The sequence below is a fragment of the Macaca mulatta genome, chromosome 14, assembly GCF_049350105.2.
Source record: "Macaca mulatta isolate MMU2019108-1 chromosome 14, T2T-MMU8v2.0, whole genome shotgun sequence".
NCBI lineage: Eukaryota > Metazoa > Chordata > Mammalia > Primates > Cercopithecidae > Macaca > Macaca mulatta.
Window position 1 is genome coordinate 77324547 of NC_133419.1, and position 25840 is coordinate 77350386.

General features: G+C 35.8%; 1 protein-coding gene across 25 annotated transcripts in view; it reads left to right on the forward strand.

Annotated features, from left to right (window-relative positions):
• Nucleotides 1-25840, forward strand: part of ACER3 (alkaline ceramidase 3) — a 170303-nt gene that overhangs the window by 53390 nt on the left and 91073 nt on the right. For 24 of the 25 annotated variants that reach the window (XR_013403182.1, XR_013403183.1, XR_013403179.1 and 21 more), the window contains 1 exon segment: nt 12708-12818. The exons of the other annotated variant lie outside the window; for it this stretch is intronic. Coding sequence is in view for 9 of the 24 variants with exons in the window: in NM_001266751.1 (NP_001253680.1) it covers nt 12708-12818 (111 nt within the window). In the remaining 15 variants the exon portion in view is untranslated. 25 annotated transcript variants of the gene reach the window in all.

The following is a 25840-nucleotide window of genomic DNA, read 5'->3' on the forward strand; positions in this document are numbered from 1 at the left end:
TAAGAATGCCTAACCTCCTGAGAATGCAACTCAGCAGATTTCAGCCTCATTTTACCCAGCCATTATTCAAGATGGAGTTGCTCTGGTTCAAATGCCTCTGATGCTACCATATGGTGTTTCATGTCTGCTACTATCTGCCTTATCTGCCTTTTTTTTCTTTGTCTATAGAACAGCTTTCTCTCATTCATTATATACTTGGCCTAAATATGGAAGCCTCAGCTTTAGCTTTACACCACCTTCAGTACAAGTATCCAAAAAAGTGTCATTTTTATTTGAGTCCTAATTCTTATTTTTCAGACAAAGAATCTGGAATTAGTGTGATATTTGGCAAGGGGAATGAGGGAGTGAGGAAGGTCTTATAATTTGCTGCCTACCCCAATAGGGGCTAAAAAGAAAATTCTTAAAGGGAAGCTGGGGAGTTTCTCCAAGAGGAGATTCTACCCTAAGGAATTCATCCTGTGAACTTAATAAAATGTATGAACATATAAATATTTTAAGAATGTCCTAGTGGTTGTATAATGTCTCCCCAAAGTTCGTGTCCATCAGGAACCTCAGAATGTGACCTTAATTGAAAATAAGGTCTTTGCAGATATATTAATAATTGAGGCTCTTGAGATTAAATCTACTGGAATTAGAATATTCCTTAAGTTCAATGATTGGTATCCTTAGAAGAAAACACAGTGACATAGAGAGCAGAAGGCAAGGTGAGGAATGCCAAAGATTGCTAGCAACCACCTGAAGCTGAGAGAGAAGCATGGCACAATTTTTCCTTCAGGGGCTCTAGAAGGAACCACCCCCGCTAATACCTTGATTTTGAACTGTGGACATCCTGAATTGTAAGAAAATGAATTGGTTTTTTAAGCCACCCAGTTTGTGGTAATTTGTTATGGCAGCCCTAGGAAATTAATATAGATATTCACAGTATTGTTTTTTTCTGGTGTGAAAACCTGAAAATAATATAACTATCTGCCAATAAGGGATTACACAAATTATAATATATCCATACAGTGTAATACTCTGTGATCATTTTTAAAAAATGGTGATCTCTATTTATAGATTAAAGATGACAATGACATACTGTTTTTAAAAAGGTTATAGAACCCAGATCACTAATCTTTGGGGAATCCTGAGTCTTGGTCTGTAACGTGGAGGCAGTGCAGTCGTCAGAAAAAAGATTTTTCCTCTTGTGTTTATATAATAAATAGCTGTTTGAAAAACTTTTTTGCATGTATTAAGGCAATTGAGGAAATTTTTATGCCATTTAATGACAATAAACCATAAAAATATTGTATTTTTAGCTGTGGAAGAGGTCCAGGTTACTGGCAGTGAATCCATACAGGTGGGTCCATAGCAACTTCAGTCCTTGCCTCCTCAGAAGAAAGAATTTGACTGAGGGCCATAAAGCAGAAAGAGAGACTGAGGCAATTTTCAGATCAGTAGTGGAAGCTTACTTAAAAGGTTTTAGAATAGGAAAGAAAGGAAAATTTGCTTTAAAGAGACCCAAGCAGATGCCTGAAGGTCCAAGAGGAGAGCAAAAGAAGACAGAAAAAAAAAAAGAAGGCCCTTTACCTTGATCCTAGGACTTTATGGGCTCACCTCTTTCCCAAGATTCTTCCCTTTGTCATGCCCAGTGCTTTCCTTACCCTTTGGAATTGAGCACGCGCAGTGTGTTCAGGGATTTATACACATGCCCATCTGAGGCTTTCTTCCCTTTTCTGGTGGAGCATATCCACCCCCACCAAGATCATACTTCACCATTTTTGTCTCGATGTTAACAGGTGTGGACCATCTGGAAATGGCCTTTCTCTGGCACCCCTACTGCTTAGAGAGGCAATGCAATAATTGCTGAATTATCACCCGACGTTTCTAGTGGGTAGGAGGAGAGCCCTCCTCTGCCCCACTCATGCCTAACTACCTGTCACAATATTAGTCCATTTTCACACTTCTATAAAGAAATACCTGAGACTGGGTAATTCATAAAGAAAAGAGGTTTCATTGACTCACAGTTCCACGTGGCTGGAGAGACCTCAGGAAACTTACAGTCATTGAAGAAGGTGAAGGGGAAGCAAACTTGGACCTTTTCACATGGCAGCAGGAAAGCGTGTGCAAGCGCAGGAAGAACTACCATTTATAAAACCGTCAGATCTTGAGAGAATTCACTTACTGTCACAAGAACAGCATGGGGGAAACCACCCACATAGTCCAATCGCCTCCCACCAGTTTCCTCAACACCTGAGGATTGCAATTCAAGATGAGATTTGGGTGGGGACAGAAAACCTAACCATATCAAATATAGAAGGTATCTTTTGTGAGATTTTAACAGCAATAAATCATCTGCATTTTTAATAATTAATGTTTAGTCTAAATTTAAAATGCATTTTCAAGGTCTTATACATTCATGATTTTTGACTGATGCATTTTAATTCTAAGTAAATGAAGAGTGAATGAAAAACTATACTGAAATTAGTTTGGGGTGAAGGATGAATCTGTTAAATTAATTTTGGGGAAAAGAATAACTTTATTACGTCATAACTGAACCACATCTGAAATAATATCTATTAGGTTTTAAATATCTGTACTCTTTTGAAAATTTGGAACTAGTTTAATTTGCATGAGGGCAGTCTGTCTGTTTTTCTTTTGTATTCTTTTATAGAGCCTTTTGTAGTAGATGATTAGTGGGTATTTGCTATTGAATGAACATAAGGCCACTGCCCTCAAGAAATGTTACTGAGGAGATGTCATAAATATCAGTTGATCAGATTTAGTGAAGAGATCTATCTACGCAAGGCAATCTGTGCTAAGTGCCAGGTGAGAGGTTAAAACGGTAGGTGGTGTAACAAGAGTGGTCATTTTGGGTAGGATGATTAACCAAAATTCACCAAATGTAGGTAGGATTTGAGTTGGGCCCTTAAAGAAGTTTCAGTAAAAGTAGAGAGGAAGAAGGGATTATCAAAATAACCATTTCCAGATTATGTCATTTCAATAATGCCTCTTCATTCCTGAACATAGTTTGGAAACTTTCCCTTTTTGACCTTTGGATAAATAAAAAATGTTCATTTCGCCAAATATTTCTCTAGGGATTTCAAGACCCTATTACTTCTCTTGTTCTTCTCTGGCTCATGACTTCATCATGCTTATCTGTTTTAAATCTTTCTTGCTGTGCTCATCTTTGATCCTTCTCCAAAGCAGCATTTTAGACCTGTAAATGCTGTTTGTACTGAGTCTCCTCCTCCCCTGTAACCTCCATCTTGTTAGGCCAGAGTTTACCTAAGCCATATCTGATATGGAGCTCCCAAGTTCTTCTCTTAACTCTTTAACACTGTGTACTTGGTCTTTCTTCCAAACTTACAGTGTACTTTCCTCTTGAATTTAACATGAACATTTCCATTTTTACTGCGTCCCAATGATCAGTACAAGCTCTGCTCAGTGAATGTGGGTTCTAGCAAACTGAAGACAAAAGGCCCAGACTTCTAGATGAAATGTTTCACCATAAACCTACTTAGACTGGATGGAGGTCTTCCAGAAGCCATCTGCACAATTTCCCCCTTACCCAGGAAATATTTCTGTGTAATATTGATGGTTTAAAAATATTTTTAGTAATAACTTAATGCAATAAAGTGAATATGTAATGTTTATTTTTTAAAATAATGTGAAAAAAACTAATTTTCATAAATTAAATATTTTTTGAAACTATTATATATATCCCAGAGAAAATAGAATGACTTAGGGCAGCCACGGTGGGTCATGCCTGTAATCCCAGCACTTTGGGGGGCCGAGGTGGGAGGATCATTTCAGCTTAGGGGTTCAAGACCAGCCTGAGCAACATAAGAAGACCTCGCCAGTACAAAAAAACCAAAATATATATAATTGGCCAGGCGCAGTGGCTCATACCTGTAATCTGAGCACTTTGGGAGGCCACGGCGGGAGGATTGCTTGAGTCCAGTAGTTCAAGACCAGCATGAGCAACATAATGAGACCTTGTCTCTACAGAAAAAAATTTTAATTAGCCAGGAGTGGTGGCATGTGCCTGTAGTTGCAGCTACACAGGAGGCTGAGGTGGGAGGATCACTTGAGCCCAGGAGGTTGAGGCTGCAGGGAGTCATGATTGTGCCACTGAACTCACTGTGTGCGACAGAGTGAGACCCTGTCTCAAAAAAAAAAAAAAAAAAAGAAAAGAAAATAGAGTGACTCTTGTAGTAATAAAAATCCTGCATTCCTGTATATCTTTTTATCTTTCAAAGCATAGCTTAAGTGTTATCTTCTTACTGAAGCCCATCTTGGATTCTGTCCCTCCCCCTAAGTATATTGTTTTTTTTGCACTCTTTGTTCCTATCACTCTCTTTTGCTAGTTGTTTACCTGTCTGTCTTTCCTGCTACATTTATACATACTTTTTCAGGATAGGTACCAAAGTTATTCACTTGTTAATTTTTCTTCTAGCTCCCAACTTAGCGCCTTGCCTGTAGAAAATACTTAATAAATGTTTGTCAAATTGAATTACATTTGTGTTTATCATTTTTTAAAGTAAGACACACTTGGTTTCCTGTTTTTTTTTTTCTTCTGATATCTAAATTTAAAGCTACTGGAAGGAGTCCCTTGTACTGTAATACACATTTGTATGATGGTTGTTATTATTATTTTTTTCTTTAAGCTTAGCGTGAACCAGAGTACCCTATAACTTTCCTTGTTACTGGCCTGGATTAGAAGGCAAACCTTCTCCCTTGTGATAAGTGTTCTTGAGCTGGTGCAAGTACCAACACGATTCCCAGGTTGCACCTATTTTCGTTTGTTTTTTACTTTTTATTTATATCATAAGTTATGTGGGGTTTTTTTTCAACTTTTATTTTAAATTCAAGAGTACATGTGCAGGTTCGATATATAGATATTAATTCTTAACAGCAAGATTGTGGAAGTTCCTATATAATATTCTATGGATCTTTCTCATATCAAATAATCTTTATATGTGTTATTTGGTCATATTTATTGTTTTTATCATATTCAATTATTTAATTTAAATATAATTGTTCTTACCCATTTTGCTGATTAGGAAACTAAGGCTTAAGCATAAATAAGTTGGCTAAGTTCACACAGCTAGAAGGTGGTAGTAGATAGGAACACAATGATGCCTACTTTAAATTGTGGAGATGAATTTAGATGATCTCCCTATCTACTTCCAGCCCGAAGTCTCTGAAGCTCTGGGAATGTTTAACATTATTTGAACATCTGCATAATCAGTGAAATATTTGGCAAAATGAACTTGCATTGGGGAAAAGTGCTGGGTTGCTTTCAGGCTCAAACCAGTTATAGCCTTCATCTAGCTAATTTGCTGACAGTGCAAGGAGAGCTTTTCACAGTGGCAATGAAGCAATATAGATCACTTTTTCAGCTTCACTAGATTTTAATGCTTTTATTTTTTTATCTTTAGCTCTGGGTGATGGTTTTACAGTTGTAAATACAACTGAGCTCTCAATTGTTTATCCAGTCACCTCAGGGCTTTATGTATTCAGCCAAATGTTGGAAAACCATTTAGCTTGTGGAGCACACTGGCTCCACCTACTGTCCTATGAGAAAACACCTTCCTACCGTATCTTCATTCACAATTCTCTTAAATTGTACCCTTTTGCACATTGTGCTTTTCCCTGAACTTTTTCTCATATTTTTGATATTTGAGTTTCCGTTTACCTCGCCGAAAGATAAACTTACCTATTAAGAAATCGTGAAATTACTATAACGTTGTCAGTCTTGCCTGTAATTTATATTATAAGGAGAATGTGTTTGGGGGTATAAAAATATCATAGTTTTCAAAACTCTAAATCTATATCAAAATAAGACTTTCCCTGTAGAAAAAAAGTTTTAAAAACATTTTGGTACACTATTGTGTGATGTATGAATGAATATCTCGTTTTTATTTCCAGAACAGAAACTTTTAATTGAATTTTCTGGAAGCAGTTAACCTCAAACCCAATTAAACTCTTAGTAGAAGTAATTTTATTTTCTGTCATTCATCTTTTTAATACTTTAGTTTTCAATTATAAAGACAACATAGCCACATTGTAGAAAATATGGGAAAAAAGGGGGAAATTCATTATTTAACCTCCTTAAACGTTTATTCTTAATTTCTTGGTTAGGGAACCCTCACCAACTATAGTTTTGCCAAGTCATGATTGATGAAAACATAGTTTTATAATTGTGGTAGTTATCAACTTATTACTTCTTAGCTCTGAGTTCACCGTTCATTGCATGATTGGTGAAAATGGACCTGAGCCCTTTGAGTATCTTCCTTTGACAGCTGGCTGGATGTTAAATTTTGTCAGTAGAGGGCGCTAGAGAGACATTGCAAGAAGAGATTTTCTTTCTTGGTTCTAGTGTGGTGGCTTGGCGACTTCTCTGGCGCCAGCTCTACCAGTCCAAGTGGCTTAATAGCTTCTGGCTCCTACAGTGCTGAGGCTTCCCCAGTGCCCAGCTCTTAAAGCTTGGTCAACTTCTGGTGCCAGGCTATTGCAGAACGTGGCAGTCAGCAGCACCTAGTGGTCAGTAGCTTCCCCTGCCCACCTACCTCCCTGCTCTATGTGATTAGCTTTAGCTGGCACCCTAAAGAGCAGATTTCTGACAAGTTCTGAACAGTAGATTTTCAGCAAGCTCTGTGGGTATAGCATCACAGCAACTTCTCGGCTATTCAGTGAAACATGGTCATGCCTTCTCCAACAAGATCTGCATCTCAGTCTTGGGGAGACCTCTTTTTTAATGCTCTATCTCAGCCTTCAAGGGGTAGTGGCTGATCCTTACATCTACTATTCCTTTATTCTGTAACGTTTTCTTTACTTGTGACTAGCCTGTCTCTCCTTACTCTTACAAGTTAATAATTCTCTATTGAAATTCCTCTGGTTTATCTTTTCTGATTGAACTCTGACTTAAACCTTTTTTTTTTTTTTTACAGACAGAGTCTTGCTCTGTCACCCAGGCTGGAGTGCAGTGATGTGATCATGGCTCACTGAAGCCTCAACCTCCCAGGCTCAAGTGATCCCCCCACCTCAGCCTTCTGAGCGGCTAGGACCACGGGCAAGTGCCACTATGCCTGGCTAATTTTTAAACATTTTTTTGTAGAGACAGGTTCTCCTTATGTTGCCCAGGCTGATGTTGAACTCCTGGGCTCAAGCAGTCCTCCCACCTTGGCTTTCCAAAGTGCTGGGATTATAGCCATGATCCACAATGCCTGGGCTGAAACCATTTTATTTTTACCAAAAGTTTTAAGTCCATGATCATTTTATATGCATTATTTTGCTTAGTAAAATTAAATTAGCTAACATGTATAGCTATATAAGCTAAATTGCTTATTTACAAAGCAATTACATATCTATTATTCTTTAAATCAGCTTTTTAAAAGTAACCTTTTATTCTTTCTTCCTGACTTTACAGTCTTACCTGATTTATCAATTTTTTGCCTTTGTGGTTAATCCTTTTCATGTCCTATTTAAAAAAAATGATTGCCTCTCCAAGGTGATAAAGATGTTCTCCCATATTTTTTTCTGAAAGTTTTATTGTTTTACCTTTTACATTTAGATCTATAGTACATTTGGAATTTGTTTTTAATTAAAACAAATTTTTAATTGTTTATCGAATTGGGCAGCCCTTGAACCAGAATGGGTTCAGAGGAGCTCCCATCTGGAATTTATTTTTGTGTAAGGAGTGTGAACCTGGGATCCAGATTAATTTTTTTCCTATATAAATATGCAGTTGATCCAGTATCCTGTATTGAAAAGACAGTCCTTTCCCTAATACACTTCAGGGTTATGTTTGTCATAAATCAGGTGACTGTAAATGTTAGTATATTCTTATAATCTTACCTGTTCTATTTAACCTTGTTAGTAGGCCTTGATATCTAGTAATGTAAATATTCCAGGTTTGTTGTTACTCAAGATTGTCTTGGCTCTTCTTGGCCTTTTGTATTTCATATAAAGTTTAGAATCAGCTTTTCAATTTGTACCCCAAACCATTTGGGAGTTTTATTAGTGTTATGTTTTATACATCTTTGTCAGATTTATTACTAGATATGTGATGTATTTTGATGCTATTGTAAATTGTATCTGTAACACCAAAACTGCAGTTACATGTTCAGATTGTCAGTCTGACCCAGGAATCCTTCAGATATTTGAAGATAGCAGTCATTCCATTCCTTATATGTTGTGTTTTGTTTATTTAGTATATTATGCCTTTCTATGAGTCTCTACTCTGAATGCTTTAGTATTTCTGTTTTTTTAGGGTGCCACAAATAGATAAGCATCCCAAGGAGAAGCTGAATTAAAGCAGAGAAAAGTAGGATGACTACTATCTAGCTGTTTCCATTTTTACCTCTGAATACTACTTTGAAGTGTAGTATGTTGAGATTTTCCTCCCAGAATAGCCTACTGTCATCTTTCTGTCTTTGAAACTTTCTGTCAGGCTTGTCCTTACTCTCTGTAACAAGCCTATATTTGTGGTCTGAAATTCCTCATTCTAATTTGTAAAACTTGTACATTGTCCTTAAATTAGTTTCATATAGTTTGTAAGACCCTCTTCCGCTCCCTGCCTCCAGGTAATTTGAAATGTATTACTGACTTCTATACTATTGACATTTCAGCTAAATTTAATACTATCTGTACATTTGGATATGCTTCCATTGCTTTATCTTAGTCATCATTAAAGATTTTCATTAGTTTGAATCTCAGGGCACTCCTGAATGGTAAAATATTCAACATCTCCTACAGGTTTACTTAAAATTATTGATAACTGCTGTTTGGATATATAACTCTCGATCTGTCTGGCTCCCCACCTTACATTTTCATACTCCACCTAGGCAAATTACTTTATTCTTTGTACCATTTGGAATTCATTTAGTACATTCTGAATAAAATACTCGTTGATATAATTTTTAAAACCTTGTAATTAATAAGCACCCTCTGTGGGAACATTGTGCTAGTACACCTAGTGAGAGGAACATTGGCTATAAGGACAAACAGACCTGGAATAAAAATCTTGCCGCCACCATTTGCTTATTGTGAGAACATAGAATTGTATATCTGTAAATTGTATAATTTCTTAACCTGCTTTTACTGTTTATTTTTAATAGGGACAATAATACTTCACAAGATTGGTTGTGAGAAGCAAGTAAGATAGCACATGTAAAATATTAAGTTCAGTGCCTGATACTTAATAGACTCAGCATATTTTTGTTCCTCTCTCTCCTTTCAGGGTCTAGCTCAAATCTTATTACATCTACGACACTATTCCTAACGATCTTACTCCCTCTCCTAAATCGTTTCTGTATTAATTTTTATTTTATCAAAGCAATATATTTAAAAAATAGATTAAAAATCTAGATAATGCTAAATAACTTTAGCAAAAGCAGAAGGCAGTGCTCTTTCCCAACCCTTCTTTGCTTCCCACTGTCCAGTTCTACTGCCTAGAAGCAAAATTAAAAGAAAACCCCAACTTTATTGAGGTATACTTGAGATATAATTGAGATACAAAACAGACTGCACATATTTAAAGTGTACAAATTAAAATTTGACATTGGCTTATACCTGTGAAACCATCACAAACAACATAGTAACATATCCTTCACCTTCAAGTTTTATTTAAGCCCTCCTTCTGCATTGAACTGTTCTACCATTTCTCCCCCAGCAACCACTGATCTGCTTTCTGTCTCTGTAGATTAGTTTGCATTTTCTAGCCTTTCATATGATCTGTTTTAGTCCTTGTCTGCTAATTCTAACATCTGTTCTGGGTTGGTTCCAATTGATTATTTTCCTCATGGATTGTGTTTCTTGCTTTTTTTGTATGCCTGGTAATCTTTGATTGAATACCAGACAGCATGCTTTTTTAAACTTTGTTAGGTGCTGAATAATTTTTGTATTACTATAGTCTTGAATTTTTGTTCTGGATTTCAGTGAAGCTACTTGGAAACAGTTTGATCCTTTTGGATTTTGTTTTTGTGATTTGTTAGGTGCATCTGGAACAGGGTTCAGTCTAGTACTAGCTATTCCGTATTACTGAGGCCAGGCCTTCTTTATTTCTTTATCCAATGCCCAGTGAGATGCAAAGTTTACTATATCGGCTTGTGGAAATAGGCACTGTTTCTGGCCATGTGTGTACTGGCTATGTGTGAACACCTGGTACTGTTCCCTCTAATATTTTCACCATGATTCTTTCCTGGCTTCGACTGGTTTGCTCATACACATCTGCTAATCAGTCTTCCGCTGAATGGTTAGGGGGCCCTTTATAGATTTCCTGAGTTCTTTGTCTCTGAAGTTGTCTCTCATATACTGTCTCCTGTGAAATCTAGTCACCTTGGTCTTCCTGAACTCCCTGTTTTGTTTCCTCATCAGGGAGCCTGCCAAGTTGTTTCATATATTTTATCTCCCCTCCCCTTCCCTCGTCTCCTGTCTTCTGCTTATTTCAGGTAAGAGGATAAATCTGGTTCTTGTTTCTTCATCTTGTGTGGAAACAGAAGTCTGACAATAACTTTGTTAACATTTATTTTATTTATTTATTTATTTATTTATTTATTTATTTATTTATTTAGAGATGGGTCTCACTGTGTTGCCCAGGTTGCTCTAGAACTCCTGGGCTCAAGCGATCCTCCCACCTTGATCTCCCAAAGTGCTAAGATTACAAGTGTGAGCCACTGCCCTGGCCAGCTATTTTTTTTTTTAATTAATTTGGCTCAACATTTCTAAATAACTTGCTTATAGTCCTATTTTCTGGATCTGTAAATTTAAGATATTGTCTATTGTCTTCTAGTTTTGGTGGTTGGGGATTTCACTTTTTTATACCATCCCTGCTCTCCCCACTATATTTTCTCAATAAAGTCAGAGCATAATTTTTTACTAAATAAGTAGTTAGGATGTAACATCAATAATATCAATATGGCTATGTAAATAATGTGCACTGCTAAGCCAGATAGTGTATTCTATGGTAACATTTCTTTCTGTGTAGACTACTAAAAATGCAAAAATTAGCTGGGCATGATGGCATGCACCTGTGTTCCCAGCTACTCAGTAGGCTGAGACACGAGAATCTCTCGAACCCAGGAGGTGGAGGTTGCAGTGAGCTGAGATCACACCACTGCACTCCAGCCTGGGCAACAGAGGAAGGCAACAGAGGAAAGCTCTGTCAAAAAAAAAAAAAAAAACACCAAAAATTTGTCCGCAGCAAGTACATAGGGTTAATATTAATTATCCCTTCTTATAGAAAAAGGAAAGACCAATGGAAAAACTGGCAAAGGGCATGAAATACATTTCATAGGAAAATAAATACAAAAGAACATAAAATTATACCCATCCTTATTCATTGTAAAAGAAAGAACGATGGGTCCACGTTTTCTTTTACTACTTTTTGGGCCAATAAATGTGTTTATTTCTTGACTTGGCAGTTTCATTTTTGTGTATCTGTTTTACAGATATACCTGCACTTGTAAATATATATGGTTATTCATTGCAATATTACCTGCACTTGTAAATATATACGGTTATTCTTTGCAATATTGCATGTAATAGTAAGAATGGGAAATAACCCGAATTTTTACAGTCATGGAGGACTGGTTGAATGAGTTATAGTACAATTTTTCCAACACTTCTGTCAAATGCCCACTGGCATTTTTTCCCCAAATTTTTTAACTTATCAAATTGTCTATCCTTTTCTTCCTTTTCTTCTTGGAAATTTCTTTCCTGCAGTTCTTGGTTCTCCTGCCACAGTTTGGACGGACTGTGTGGTCTCTGGTCCTTTTGCAGTCTTGAGCCTTTTCTTTACTTCTCTCTTGCGTTGCAGCCCATGTTTCTTAGCTCTAGTGTCATCCTTTCTCATGGTCAGTTTCCTTGTTTGCACTCACTACATTCTCCAGTTGATTCCAGAGAAAAGATATGTTGTAAGTGTATTTTTTTTAATCCTTGACTGAAAATGTTTTCTTCTGCCCTCTCAGTTAATTGATTATTTGTCTTGACATTAGCACCTCTGCTGAAAATCATTCTTTTGAAATTTGGAAAATATTGTGCCACTTTATTCTTCCCATAATCAAATTCATAAAATATTGTTTAGTCATTTCTTTCTCCATTTTATCTACTTATATCTTCTCCTGGGGTTTTTACTATTCCTTTGCTATTCATGTTTGCACTTTGTTTTTGTGAAGACAGGAGCAAAGATCAAATTAAGATTCATTAATTAAGCCTTCTATGTTTTGCTAGAAACAGAAACTAGAAATTGAAACATTACTAGAAAAATGAAATGTTAAAGAGACATACAAAATGTAAACTGCAATTTGTTGTTTTTTTATTCCAAGTAACAAAATTAAGCCAATCCTGTATTCATCTTGTCATACTGCATCCATGGACCACAATTTCAGTGCATCAGTATAGGCTGCCTTCCCCAACTCATTTTTTGCTATATCTCTGAGGTTCTTCCTGAGATCCTTTCCTTGCTTGCCTTTAGAAATTAGAATTTCCTTTAGTGGGTTTGCTGGTGGAAAATTTTTAGTTTCATTTGTCTTTATTTTATTTGGATTATTGTGAGAAATTTTTGGTGAGTACGGAATTTTTTTTCCAGCAACTTGAAAATATCTTCCCAATGTCTTTCTGAGAAGTTACTTGTTTAATTGTTGTTAAAGGCTACATGAATGTATCTTTATTTAAAGTGTTATTGATTAACCTAAATGTCTTCTTGTGTTTTTCTCTTAAAGGGAATACAGTGAGTAACCTGATCATGATTATACCTCCAGTGTTCGGTGCAATTCAGAGTATTAGAGACGGTCTGGAAAAACGGTACATTGCTTCTTATTTAGCACTCACAGGTAAGTATAACACTATTCAAATGGGCCAGTTTTCTCATTCATTTCTAAAAGCAGTTTTCAATTTTGTGTTGTTACATAACTTGAATATATTCTGAAACTTCTTAGTTAAAACTCCAGAAACTTTGCCGGTGATTGAACTACATTTTGATTAAAATGTTTTAGAAATTACAAAATATTTTAAGCATATAAAAAAGAGTACAGATAATATAACAAATATACCCACATTTCTTACTACCCAGTTTTGTCAGGTCCTAACAATTTATAATATTTGTTTCAGACCTTTTTCTTTTTTAAGGAAATTACTACAGATAAAATTGAAACTCCTTTGTATTCCTCCCTGATTATATGCCCCTCAGCCTCCCAGCCCATCCCCTAAGAGCGAACCTCAATCTTGAATTTGATGCTTATCATTTTCTCATGTTTTCATGTTTATACTATGTATGTATATATCCTTAAAAGTATACATAGTATGGTTTTGCATAGTTTTCAACTTTTTGGAAAGGATACCATCCAACCCTTTGTGACTTACGTATATTCTACTTGTCTGTGAGGTGGTGGACTATGTCTTAATCATCTCTGTGTCCCCATTGTCTGGCAGTTTAGTGTTCCTCAATAAGTACTGGGTGGATGGGTAAACCACCTATACCAGGGTGTAACATAGTGAAATCACTTCTGTCTTCTGTCATGTTCTTGCATCATCATAATAAATAAAAAATGTCAAATAAAGTGGATTCTTTCTAGTAGTTTTGTTTTTTAATTTTCTTTTCTGTTTTTTTTTTTTGTGTGTGTGTGTGTGCAGTGGTACAATCTCGGCTCACTGCAGCCTCAACCTCCCGGGTATAAGCGATCCTCCTACCTCAGCCTCCCAAGTAGCTGGGACCACAGGCGTATGCCACCATGCCTGGCTAATTTTTGTATTTTTTTGTAGAGACAGGATTTTGCCATGTTGCCCAGGCTAATCTCAAACTCCTGAGATCAAGCAACCCTCCTGCCCTGGCCTCCCAGAGTGCTGGGATTATAGGTGTGTGTGCTACTGTGCCTGGCCCTATTTCTTTCTTATAACTCTCTAAAGGCTCTTTCTTTTTTTTTTTTTTTTTAAGCTCATGGTGAGTATTTCCACATTACAGAAAGGACTTCTAATTATCCCAAAACTGTAAGCTATAGTGAATCATGTCAGATTCTACCTTAGATTATTTATTAGATATGAGAGACTTTAATTTCAGAATCTGTTGCTCATATGTATTTTAAGAAAGTTACTTGATTTATCTTCAAAAGGAAGACTTGTCTACAAACTTATCCCTTTGCTTTTTTTCTGGGGTGTTTTCATAATGTTCATAAAACATGGACAAATCACACTCTGTAACAACAATAAGAATTAAAAGACCTGAGGGACTTCCAATTGCCCTAGGATAATGGTAGCCTCCTAAGTTAGAGTTTGTCCACTTATTCTCCCAGAAAAACATACAGATTAATAAGGAAAACAAATGAAACTACATGCAGCCCACACTTTCAGCCTTACTAGGAGAAAGAATATTATGAACTTCAATTTATTTTAAGATAAGAAATAAACACCAAATTCCAACAGAACTGTTTTCAGTGTTTCAGACTTGGAGATGTTTGAAAAACTATATGGAAAAGAGAAGAGAGGACTCAAGGGCCTAATTCTGACAAAATTAGCAATAGAAAGATAAAACTTCACAATAAAGGCAGAATCTATGAAAGCAGTCTAAGATCTGTTAGGTCACAGTACTGTCTAAAGGTAAAAGACTTGAAAGTGTGTCAGACCTAAGGTGGCAGTTTTGGAAAGGCATCACTTCTGGGAAAGAGATGAGTAGAAAGGGGGAAGTGCTCTTTGGAGATGTGTTAGTGAAAGGAAAGAAGAAAGTTGGGGGGAATTAAGATCCTACTGAAACAAAGAGTTACAAAACACATCAACCTCTTCTCCCTTCACTGCTCCCCCAAATATTACATGTTTTGTGTGTATATATATATATATATATATATATATATATATATATATGAAACCTCACTATTCTGACCGAAGTGGCCAGTCTTGAGTTAGGAATCTTGTAAGCCACTTAAAATCTTTACTCTCTCTATAAAATAGACCCCCCAAAATGCAGCCTATTTCCATACAAAATTAGGGTAAAAAGAAAACAGAAAATGAGAATCAAAACCATTTGGCTGATAGAATTTCTTCCCCACAACAAACTATGAAACAGAAGGAAGATGTAATACAATACTCCTAACTGAATTAAATAGCCTCAAACAACGAAATGAATCAAAAATTTAAAAACTAATAACAGAAATCACTCCATTCCTCCCCTCAAAAAAGACGAAACAAAATTAGAATTCATTGAACTTAATAAAGAAATTAAGAGTAAATTACAGAGTGCTTGAGGGAAAGTAGAGTCTACTGAATATTTAATAAGGACTGTTGTAGAAAGTCAGAGAAATAAGCAAGAAAGTCAAAAGGAGATAAAGAAATAAAAAAGGTCAGAGAGAAAATGATTGAAATGGAAGACAGGCAAAAAAGATCCAATGTGCATATAATTGAAGTCCCTAGGTAACATGGAGGGGAACCAATGAAACATAATTATGTTTAAAATTATCATTCAAGACAACTTTCTGGAAATGAAAAAAGACTTTAATATGTATATTGAAAGGTCCAATTTTGCCTGGTAAACTGACTTAGAAAGATCAATTTTGAGATAGAGCCTAGTAAAACTATTGGATTGTAAAAATGAACTTATTCTCAAAACTCTTGAAAATAAGCCTTGATTACTTACAAAGGACCAAAAATTAAACTGGCATCAGACGTTATCAGTAATATACAAAGAAAATACCAGTGGAGCAGCATTTTCTAAAAAGTGAAGAGGAAGTATAAGCCAAGGATTTTATATTCCAACCAGGTTGTTCTCCAGGTGCTCTAGTTATAGAAAAACAATTTTAAACCTGCAAATACTCATGAATACTGTACACATGACTCCTTCCTGATGAATCCACTGTTACTGCACTGTTCAGTTTAGTAGCTGCTAGTCACATGTTGCAATTTAAATTAATTACAGTTAAATAAAATGTAAAATTCAGTTCCTTTGTCACTCTAGCCACATTTCAAGTGCTCAATACCCACATATGGCTTGTGACTACTATATTGGGCAGTGCAGATATAGAACATCTTCATTATTGCAGAAAGTTCTACCAGCCACATTGTACTAGAATGTCCATCCAGTCATAAGAATACTGAAAAAGGCTTAATGCAAAAATAATTCCTAAAACAACAACAAAACATCCTGTATTAGTTTGTTTCCATGCTGCTGATAAAGACATACCCAAGACTAGGAAGAAAAACAGGTTTACTGGACTTACAGTTCCACATGGCTGGGGAATCATGACCTTACAGTCAGGGCAGAAAGCAAGGTGGAGCAAGTCACTTCTTACATGGATGGTGGCAGGTAAAGAGAGAGCTTGTGCAGGGAAACTCCCATTTTCTAAAACCATCAGCTCTTGTGAGACTTATTCACTATCATGAGAACAGCATGGGAAAGACTCACCCCCATAATTCAATCACCTCCCACCGGGTTCCTCCCATGATACATGGGAATTGTGTGAGTTATAATTCAGGATGAGATTTGGGTGGGGACACAGCAAACTGTATCGCACCCCTTTCCTAAATATCAAAAGAATTTATCTTAAAGAGTGAAAAAGGGCCAGGCACAGTATCTCATGCCTGTAATCTCAGTACTTTGGGAGGCCAAAGCAGGTGGATTGAGTGAGCCCAGGCATTCAAGACTAGCCTGGACATCATAGTGAGACCCTGTCTCTTTAAAAAAAGAAAAGAAAAGAAAGAAAAAAGAAAAAAAGTGAAAAAAAGACACATTGCTTAGGGAAAGATGGTAAATATAAAATAAAACGTGATAATTATAATAAAACAACATGATAGAGTTGTTTAACTTAACTATAAAAAAAAGAGATACATTTCATCAAGCCTGGGCAACATAGTGAGCCCTTGTCTCTACAGAAAATTAGTCAGGCATGGTGGCACATGCCTGTAGTCCCAGCTACTCAGGAGGCTGAGGTGAGAGGATTGCTTGAGCCTAGGAGGTCATGGCTGCAGTAAGCCAAAATTTCACCACTGCATTCCTGCCTGGGTGACAGAGTGAGACCCTGTCTCAAAAAAAAAAAAAAAAAAAAAAAAGATTTTCAAATTGGCTCACAAAGCAAAAGCAAGACCCAAGTTTATGCTATATGCAAAAGATACACCTAAAACAAAGTGATTCAGAAAAGTTTGACATCATATAAAGTAGAATTCCCTTCAAAAAGCATTATTAATGCCTCTTATTAATGTCTCTGTGACAAATAATATAGCCACCACTTTTATATGGCAGAAATTGTGGGGGGGGTACAAGAAGAAATAAAAACATATAAATAATAGAAGATTTTATGTCACACTTGGTACAAGAGAAGTCAAGTGACCAAAAAAACCAAAAACCAAAAACAATATTAAAAGACCTAAGCAACACAACTAATAAGTCAGATCTTAAAGATTTATGCTGAACATTACATCCTGATAATAGAGACTACACCCCCTTCTCGAGTGCACATAGAATGTTCATAAAAACAAAGAAAACATGATGGATATAGTAATTACCCTAATCTGATCACTATACATTGTATGTATCAAAACATCACTATGTACTCCATGAATATGTACAATTATTTGTCAATTAAAAAATAAAATTTTAAAAATTCCAAAAAAACCCCAAAGAAAATAGTAATGTCCATGAAGTAGAAATATTAAAACAACATTCTGTGATCACAGTGCATCTACACTAGAAATCAACAACTAAATCAAACTAGAAAAAGGCTTCTATTTGAAATTATAGACTCTTCTATTAATTGTTGGTTAAAAGGGAAAATGGAAACTGAATGATGGAATTTCTGAAATATATTTGCAATGAAAACTCTGCATATCAGAATCTATGGGGATTTATTTCAAACAGCCATCAAGGATACTTCATAGACTTAAACACTTAATGAAAATAAAAGAGAAAATTTGAAAGAAGAAAATTTAATTAAAGTTCAACTCAAAAGGTAATTAAACAAGACAACAAAGTAAACCAAATGAACATTAAAAGGAGGAAATTATCAAGATAAAAGCAGAAATTAACAAAATAGGACAGAAACCAGTTGTACCAAGAAAAAAATAACATAAATGACTCTAATAAAAATACCAATAAGCTTTTTTATCCCCTTGAATTAGACAAGTTGATAGTAAAGTCTATATGAAAAAATGAACATGCAAGGATATCTAGGAAATCCCTAAAAACTAGGAGAGTCCTAGGGGGCTACTAGCCCTACCAGATATGAAAACAAACTGTAAAACCTACACAATTAGAATAGTATAGCACTGATATTCCAGTAGACCATACAGTGGAGTTTTTAAAAAGTGCAGAAATAGACCCAAACCTATATTGGGGTTTAGTATTAATAAAGATGGCATCTCTAGTCACTGGGGCAAATATGATGTGTTTTAATAAATGATGCTGAGGAAAAGAATTGGATATGTGCGTTATACATAAGAATAAATTCTAAATTGATAAGAAGCCTAAAAGTAAAAATAAAAGTCTTACAACTACTAGGAGAAAACGTGTGTGCATTCTTACATGGGGAAGAATCTTTGGGGAAAGACTTTCTGTGATTCAAAATCCAAGTATAAGAAAGGAAAAGGTTGACAAATTATGTAAAAATAAAAAAAAAAACTTTTGTTATATAACATTTACATTGCATTAAAAAATAAAGCCACTTTTGTATGACAAAAAATAGCATAAGCAAACTCAAAAGCAAAAGGCCACATGGTAAAATTATTTGCAATACACATCACAAGAAAAGGTTTAATATCCCCAATACAATTTTTCTTTTCTTTTCTTTTTTTTTTAGACACAGTCTCACTCTGTCACCCAGGCTGTAGTGCAGTGAGACAATCTTTGCTCACCGTACCCTCTCCCTCCTGGGTTCAAGCAGTTCTCCTGCCTCAGCCTCCCGAGTAGCTGGGATTACAGAGTGCTCCAGTATGCCCAGCTAATTTTTGTATTTTTAGTAGAGATGGAGTTTCTCTACCATGTTGGCCAGGCTGGTCTTGAACTCCTGACCTCAAGTGATCTGCCCACCTCAGCTTCCCAAAATGTTGGTATTACAGGCGTGAGCTACCGTGCCCGGCCAATAATTTTAAGCATTGAATTATAAAAGGATGAAAAATTCAATAGGAAAAAGTGGTAAGGACAGAAAATTCTCCAAGAAAGATATAAAAAATAGCTCACAAGTATAAGAAAAAATATTCAGCTTAATAAGAGAAATGCAAATGAAAACTACACTGATACATTATTTCTCATTTATTAGATGGGCAAAATGTCAAGACTCTTGACAACACACTATTTTGGCAAGGCTGTAGGAGACATAGGCATTCTTCATGCATTGCTGCTGAGAACACAAAAGTTTTTGAAGCTGAATTTGGCAATATGTGACAACTATATATGCATTTATCCTTTGACCCAACAATCACACTTTTAAGAATTTTCTGTGAAGATATGCCATCAACAGTTCAAAATTAAATGTACACAAGGTTACTGCAGTATTATTTGTAATTACAAAATAATGTGAACAAACTTACGAAAATTGGTTGAATAAACTGGTGTATGTACATCATAAGTACTATGAAGATGTAGAAAGGATGAGAAATGTCCCTGAACTGATATGGATATGTTAAGTAAGTAAAAGATGAGAATGTAAAATAATATATATGGTATACAACTTTTTTGCTAGTAAAAAGAAAATATACACATTACTTATTTTTTCAAGAAGAAATAAGATGAACCAGAAAATAATGAAATGGTCTACTGCAGAGGGTGGATAGAAACGGTGTGGAAAAGACAGAGGAGAGATGACACTTCTAAGTATGTATGTTTGTATTTTTATTTCAGAATTATGTTACTATTTCACATATTCAAAAATGTAACTAGGTTATCCAGACTAAATCTGAGTAACTTTTGAAATAGTATTCTCATTACATATCCCCAATCTGAAAACAAAAGAAAACCTCGCTTTGCTACGTTTATTTACTATATGTTTATTGTTGGTAGTGGTATGGGTATAGCAATTCTGAAGCTGTCTTTGTATGCATTTTAGGATTTTGTTTTTTGGGGTTGTTTGTCGTAGTTGTTTTGAGACAGGTTCTTACTCTGCCACCCAGGCTGGAATGCAATGGTGCAATCATGGCTCTCTACAGCCTTGACCTCAGGGCTCAAGCAATCCTCCCACCTTGGTCTTCCTAGTAGTTGGGACTACAAGCATGCACCACCATGCCTGGTTAATTTTTGTATTTTTTTGTAGAGATGGGGTTTCACCATATTGCCCAGGCTGGTTTGGAACTCCTGGGTTCAAACGATCCACCCACGATGGCCTCTCAAAATGCTGAGATTACAGGCTTGACCCATTGCATTAGAAAAGCAAATCAAAAACTTTTTTTTGAGATCAGGGTCTTGCTCTGTCACCTAGGCTGGAATGCAATGGGTTATCACGGCTTACTGCAGCCTCAACCTCCCAGGCTGAAGCAATCCTCCTACCTCAGCCTCTGAAGTAGCTGGGAGTACAGGTGTGCACCACTACACCCAGCTTATTTATTTATTTATTGGTAGAAACCGGTCTCCCTGTGTTGCCCAGGCTGGTCTTGAATTCCTGGCCTCAAGAAGTCTTCGTGCTTCAGCCTCCCAGTGTGTTCAGATTACAGGCGTGAGCCAGCGTGTCTGGCCTTGAAAAACTATATTGATATTGTTAGGAGCTAGGAGTCTCATTGTGGAAGAAGGGAGATACAGATTTGGATGAGCAAGGCAAGGAAAAAACCCTGTGGTACTGGATTGGAGTTAGAGGTATCAGCATGTTTTTGTTTGTTTGTTTGTTTGTTTAATTGATTTCAAATGCTCTATAGTCTGAAAGGGCCTGGGAGCAATGACTGCTTAGTAGCAATGAACATACCTATTAATAGTGCTAGGCTTTGGTTTTTAAGTCTTTCTGCATTGAAAGGAACCAAAACTTCTTGGAGAAGTGGCCAATTTTTGGGCTAAGGCAGAGAAAGTACAAGATAAGCCTGGAACATCTTGTCAGAAAGTAAGAAAGTGCTAAAAAGCATATCATGTCAAAGTGACACAGAAGGCAGTTTGGCCAAAGCAGGACAATCTGAACTTAATCTGAAAAATAACAGTAATAGATTTTAACATGTGGTATAAAAAAAAATCCATGAGTTCCTATGATTCTAAAATACAAACCAATGGGGTGAGAAGAGAAAGCTTAAAAAAAGTAGAATGCCAACTAATACATGTAAACAGAATGATAAAATAACTGATTCAGGCAAGAGTCATCAGTGAATATAAAACTATTGGGTCAGAGTGTTTGGTCAACAAGATAATTACAGCTTCACAGTATCTCCTCACAGATTACTCATTATTTACAAAGGGAAGAATGTTAACAGTGGGGAAATCATCTTGTTTTCAAGTAATCAAAGTTAACAGCATTAATAATGGTACATTCAGCCTGGGCAACAGAGTGACACCTTGTCTCTGCAAAACAGAAATCTTTTAAATTAGAAAGGCATGCTGGTGCATGCCTGTAGTCTCAACTACTCAGAAGGCTGAGGCAGGAGGATTCCTTGAGTCAAGGAGGTAGAGGCTGCACTGAGCCAGGATTGTGCCTCTGTACTCCAGCCTGGGTGACAGAGTGAGATGCTATCTCTAAATACAAACAAAAACAAAGGTACAAACTGACAGCAGGTTCTTCCTGGTGTGATATACTGAAAAGGAAATATCATTATACAGTATTATTGCCAAAAGTGCTGAATGAAATTAAGAGAACATAACCAGAAAAAAAAAATTGAAGAGCCATTTATAAAACAACTGTCCTGTGTGCTTCTAAAATGTTAGTGTCATGAAAAACAAATAATTCATCTTGAATTGTTCCAGATTAAAAGAGACATGACAGCTAAATGCAATATGTAATCACAGATTAGATTCTGGGTTGGGGCATGAGGAGAAGCAGCTCTAAAGGACAATATTGGGTGAATCAGCGAAAGTTACGTAAGGACTTTATAATAGATAATAATACTACATTAATGATACATTTCTTGAATTTGCTTATTATAATATGATCGTGTAAGAGAATGTCCATGCTTAGGAGATACATGCTAAAGTATTTAGGGGTAAAGGGTCATGCTCTCTGCAACTTACTTTCAAATTGTTGAGCAAAATAACGTGTTTATTGCTTTATTTTATATACTTAATTTTTTTTTTTAAATAGAGATGGGGGTCTCACTATGTTGGCCTAGGTTGGTCTTGAACTCCTGGCCTTAAGCAATCCTCCCACCTCGGCCTCCCAAAGTGCTAGGATTACAGGCATGAGACACTGCACCCAGCCAACTTTTTAAATATATTGAGAGAGAAAGATAAAATGCAAGATGTTAATAATGAGTAAACCTCATTTAAGGGTGTTTGGGAGTTCATTGTAATACTTTTGTAACTTTTTTTTCTAAATGGGAAATGGGTTAAATATTTTTAAAATAAAATGTTTAATTGTTTTAAAAGAATTGTTGAACATTTTAAAAGATTTATTGGTATACTATAATCAACTCTAAGTATATATAGACAATACTATGTATAGTCTATAGTATACCAAGCAACTTAACAATGAATGAGAGTTTTGGAATAAGTAAAGCTAGGAACAGAAGTGGATAGCGATTATAGAAGTATTTTTCTGACTTAATCCTTCTCTTCCTATCCATCAACTCTGGTGATAAATGACTTCTTCCTCTGTGCTACTTCTATACCTTATTCTTACTTTTTGGATTGCACTTATATCACTGTATGTGGTACTGTCATAATGTTTTTAAGTATCTGTCCCTTCTATAAGATGAAGCTTCCTAAAAGTAGGGTTGAGTTTTATTCTTCTGGATTTTCTGCATTCAGCAATACCTGGTGCAAACTAAACACATGAGAATATTCGATGGATGAGTGAATGAAATAATGAATCTTTTATTTTAAACACCTCTAAACATTAGGCAAACTTTGCTAAAACTTCTTTTCTTATATTCTTGTTTGAATTTTACACTGAATTAAGTCTCCCCACCAAATCTGTGTGTGTATACACACACACACACACACAAATACACAGAAAGCAGGGAAGAGAAGGGGAGAAGAGAAACACAACTTTACCTGGAAACAGAGATTTTATTTCAAATAAAGAATATTTGCCAAATACCGTAACAAGATTTTCAGTTTTTTGTTTTTTGACAAAAACCCATAACAATTCCTTAACTGATATGCACTTAGTTGTTGGTGTTGAAAGAGATTTTGTAGAAAGAAGTGGGAATTTTGGCTTTGTGGAAAAATATTTCAGGAACAGACAATAATTTACGAGATTTCTGGTTTAGAGCATAGATCCACTAAGAATTCAGTCATTTTAAAATTTATTTGAGCTGGGCACAGTGGCTCATGCCTGTAATCCCAGCACTTTGGGAGGCCGAGGTGGGCAGATCACGAGGTCAGGATATCGAGACCATCCTGGCTAACACGGTGAAACCCAGTCTCTACAAAAAAATTCAAAAACTTAACCAGGTGTGGTGGTGGGCGCCTGTAGTCCCAGCTACTTGGGAGGCTGAGGCAGGAGAATGGCGTGAACCCAGGGGGCAGAGCTTGCAGTGAGCAGAGATTGCGCCACTGCACTCCAGCCTGGGCGACAGAGCAAGACTCCGTCTCAAAAAAATAAAAAATAAAAAAAATTATTTGAAAAATATTTACTGAGTATCTATTATGTGCTAGTTATAATTCTCAAAACCAATGTTCATTGGAGCTTATAGTCTAGCATGGGAGACAGAAATTAATTAGATAATTTTAATTTTTAATTTTTATTATGTTTTGAGACAGAGTCTTGCAGTATAATTTGAAGTCAGGCAATATGATGCCTTCAGCCTGTTCTTTTCACTTGAGGCAATATGATGCCTCAGCCTTGTTCTTTTCTCTTTCACTTAGCATTGCTTTGGCTATTCTGGCTCTTTTTTGATTTCATATGAACTTTAGAATAGGTTTTTTCTAACTTTGTGGAAAATGACGATATTTTGATAGGGATTTCATTGAACCTGTAGATTGATTTGGGCAGTATGAACATTTTAATGATATTAATTCTTCCAATCCATGAACATGGGATGTTTTTCCATTTGTTTCCAATTTCTTTCATTAGTGTTTTGTAATTTTCCTTGTAGAGCTCTTTTATCTCCTTAGTTAAATATATTTCTAGGTATTTTATTATTATCATTATCATTATTATTATTATTTAACTATTGTAAATGGGATTGCCTTCCTGATTTGGCCCTCCAATAGATCATTGTTGGTTTATAGAAATACTATTGATTTATGTACATTGATTTTGTATCCTGAAACTTTACTGAATTCGTTGATCAAATCTAAGAGTTTTTTTGGTGGAGTCTTTAGGATTGTCTGGATATAAGATCATATAGTCAGCAAACAGGGCTAATTTGACTTCTTCTTTTCCAATTTGGATGTCTTTTATTTTTTTCTTTTGCCTGATTGCTCTGGCTAGAACTTCCATACTATATTGAATAAGAGTGGTGAAAGTGGGCATCCTTGTCTTGTTCCAGTTTTTAGAGGGACTGCTTTCAACTTTTCCCCATTAAGTATAATATTGGCTATGGATTTGTTGTATATGGCCTTTATTATGTCGATATATGTTCCTTCTATGCCTTGTTGAGGACTTTTGTTATGAAAGGATGTTGAGTTTTAATGGATACTTTTTTTGCATCTATTAAGATGATCATATGGTTTTTGTTCTTCATTCTTATGTGATTATTTGCATTTATTAATTTGCATATTTTGATTTTTGTATTTGCATATTTTTTTCATAATCTCACAATTTATTCATTTGCTTATTTGAGCAACAAATAAACAAAAGTGCACGCCTTACTATGAGCATGTTCCAAGACTCACTATCCAGAAATGAAAGCCTCTGACTGATTCCCTTCCAATCCTTTTCTCAATGAAATACTAATAATAATTTAAAAATCAGATTATTTACAGTTTTGGATTTTCCTTTTCACTTAATATATCACAAACCTTTTCCCAGGTTATCAAATAATATTCCAAGCTATAATTTTAACAGCTGCATAACATCACATCACATGAATTTGCACTAATTTATTAAACCATTCTACTTGGGACACAAGAGATAATCAATTTTTTAATATTATCAGTAATGTTGCATCTAATATTCTTTGGCTGCATACCTGATTATCTTTGGAAAAATTCCCTAGAATTCTGATTGTTTAGATCAAAAGTCTTACATATTTTTAAGTTTCTACATACACAATTGTTCTACATCGCAATTGCTTTCTTTTTTTTTTTGTTTATTTTTTATTATTATTATACTTTAAGTTCTAGGGTACATGTGCATAACGTGCAGGTTTGTTACATATGTATACTTGTGCCATGTTGCTGTGCTGCACCCATCAACTCGTCAGCACTCATCAACTCGTCATTTACATCAGGTATAACTCCCAATGCAATCCCTCCCCCCTCCTCCCTCCCCATGATAGGCCCCGGTGTGTGATGTTCCCCTTCCCGAGTCCGAGTGATCTCATTGTTCAGTTCCCACCTATGAGTGAGAACATGTGGTGTTTGGTTTTCTGTTCTTGTGATAGTTTGCTAAGAATGATGGTTTCCAGCTGCATCCATGTCCCTACAAAGGACACAAACTCATCCTTTTTTATGGCTGCATAGTATTCCATGGTGTATATGTGCCACATTTTCTTAATCCAGTCTGTCACTGATGGACATTTGGGTCAATTCCAAGTCTTTGCTATTGTGAATAGTGCCGCAATAAACATACGTGTGCATGTGTCTTTATAGCAGCATGATTTATAATCCTTTGGGTATATACCCAGTAATGGGATGGCTGGGTCATATGGT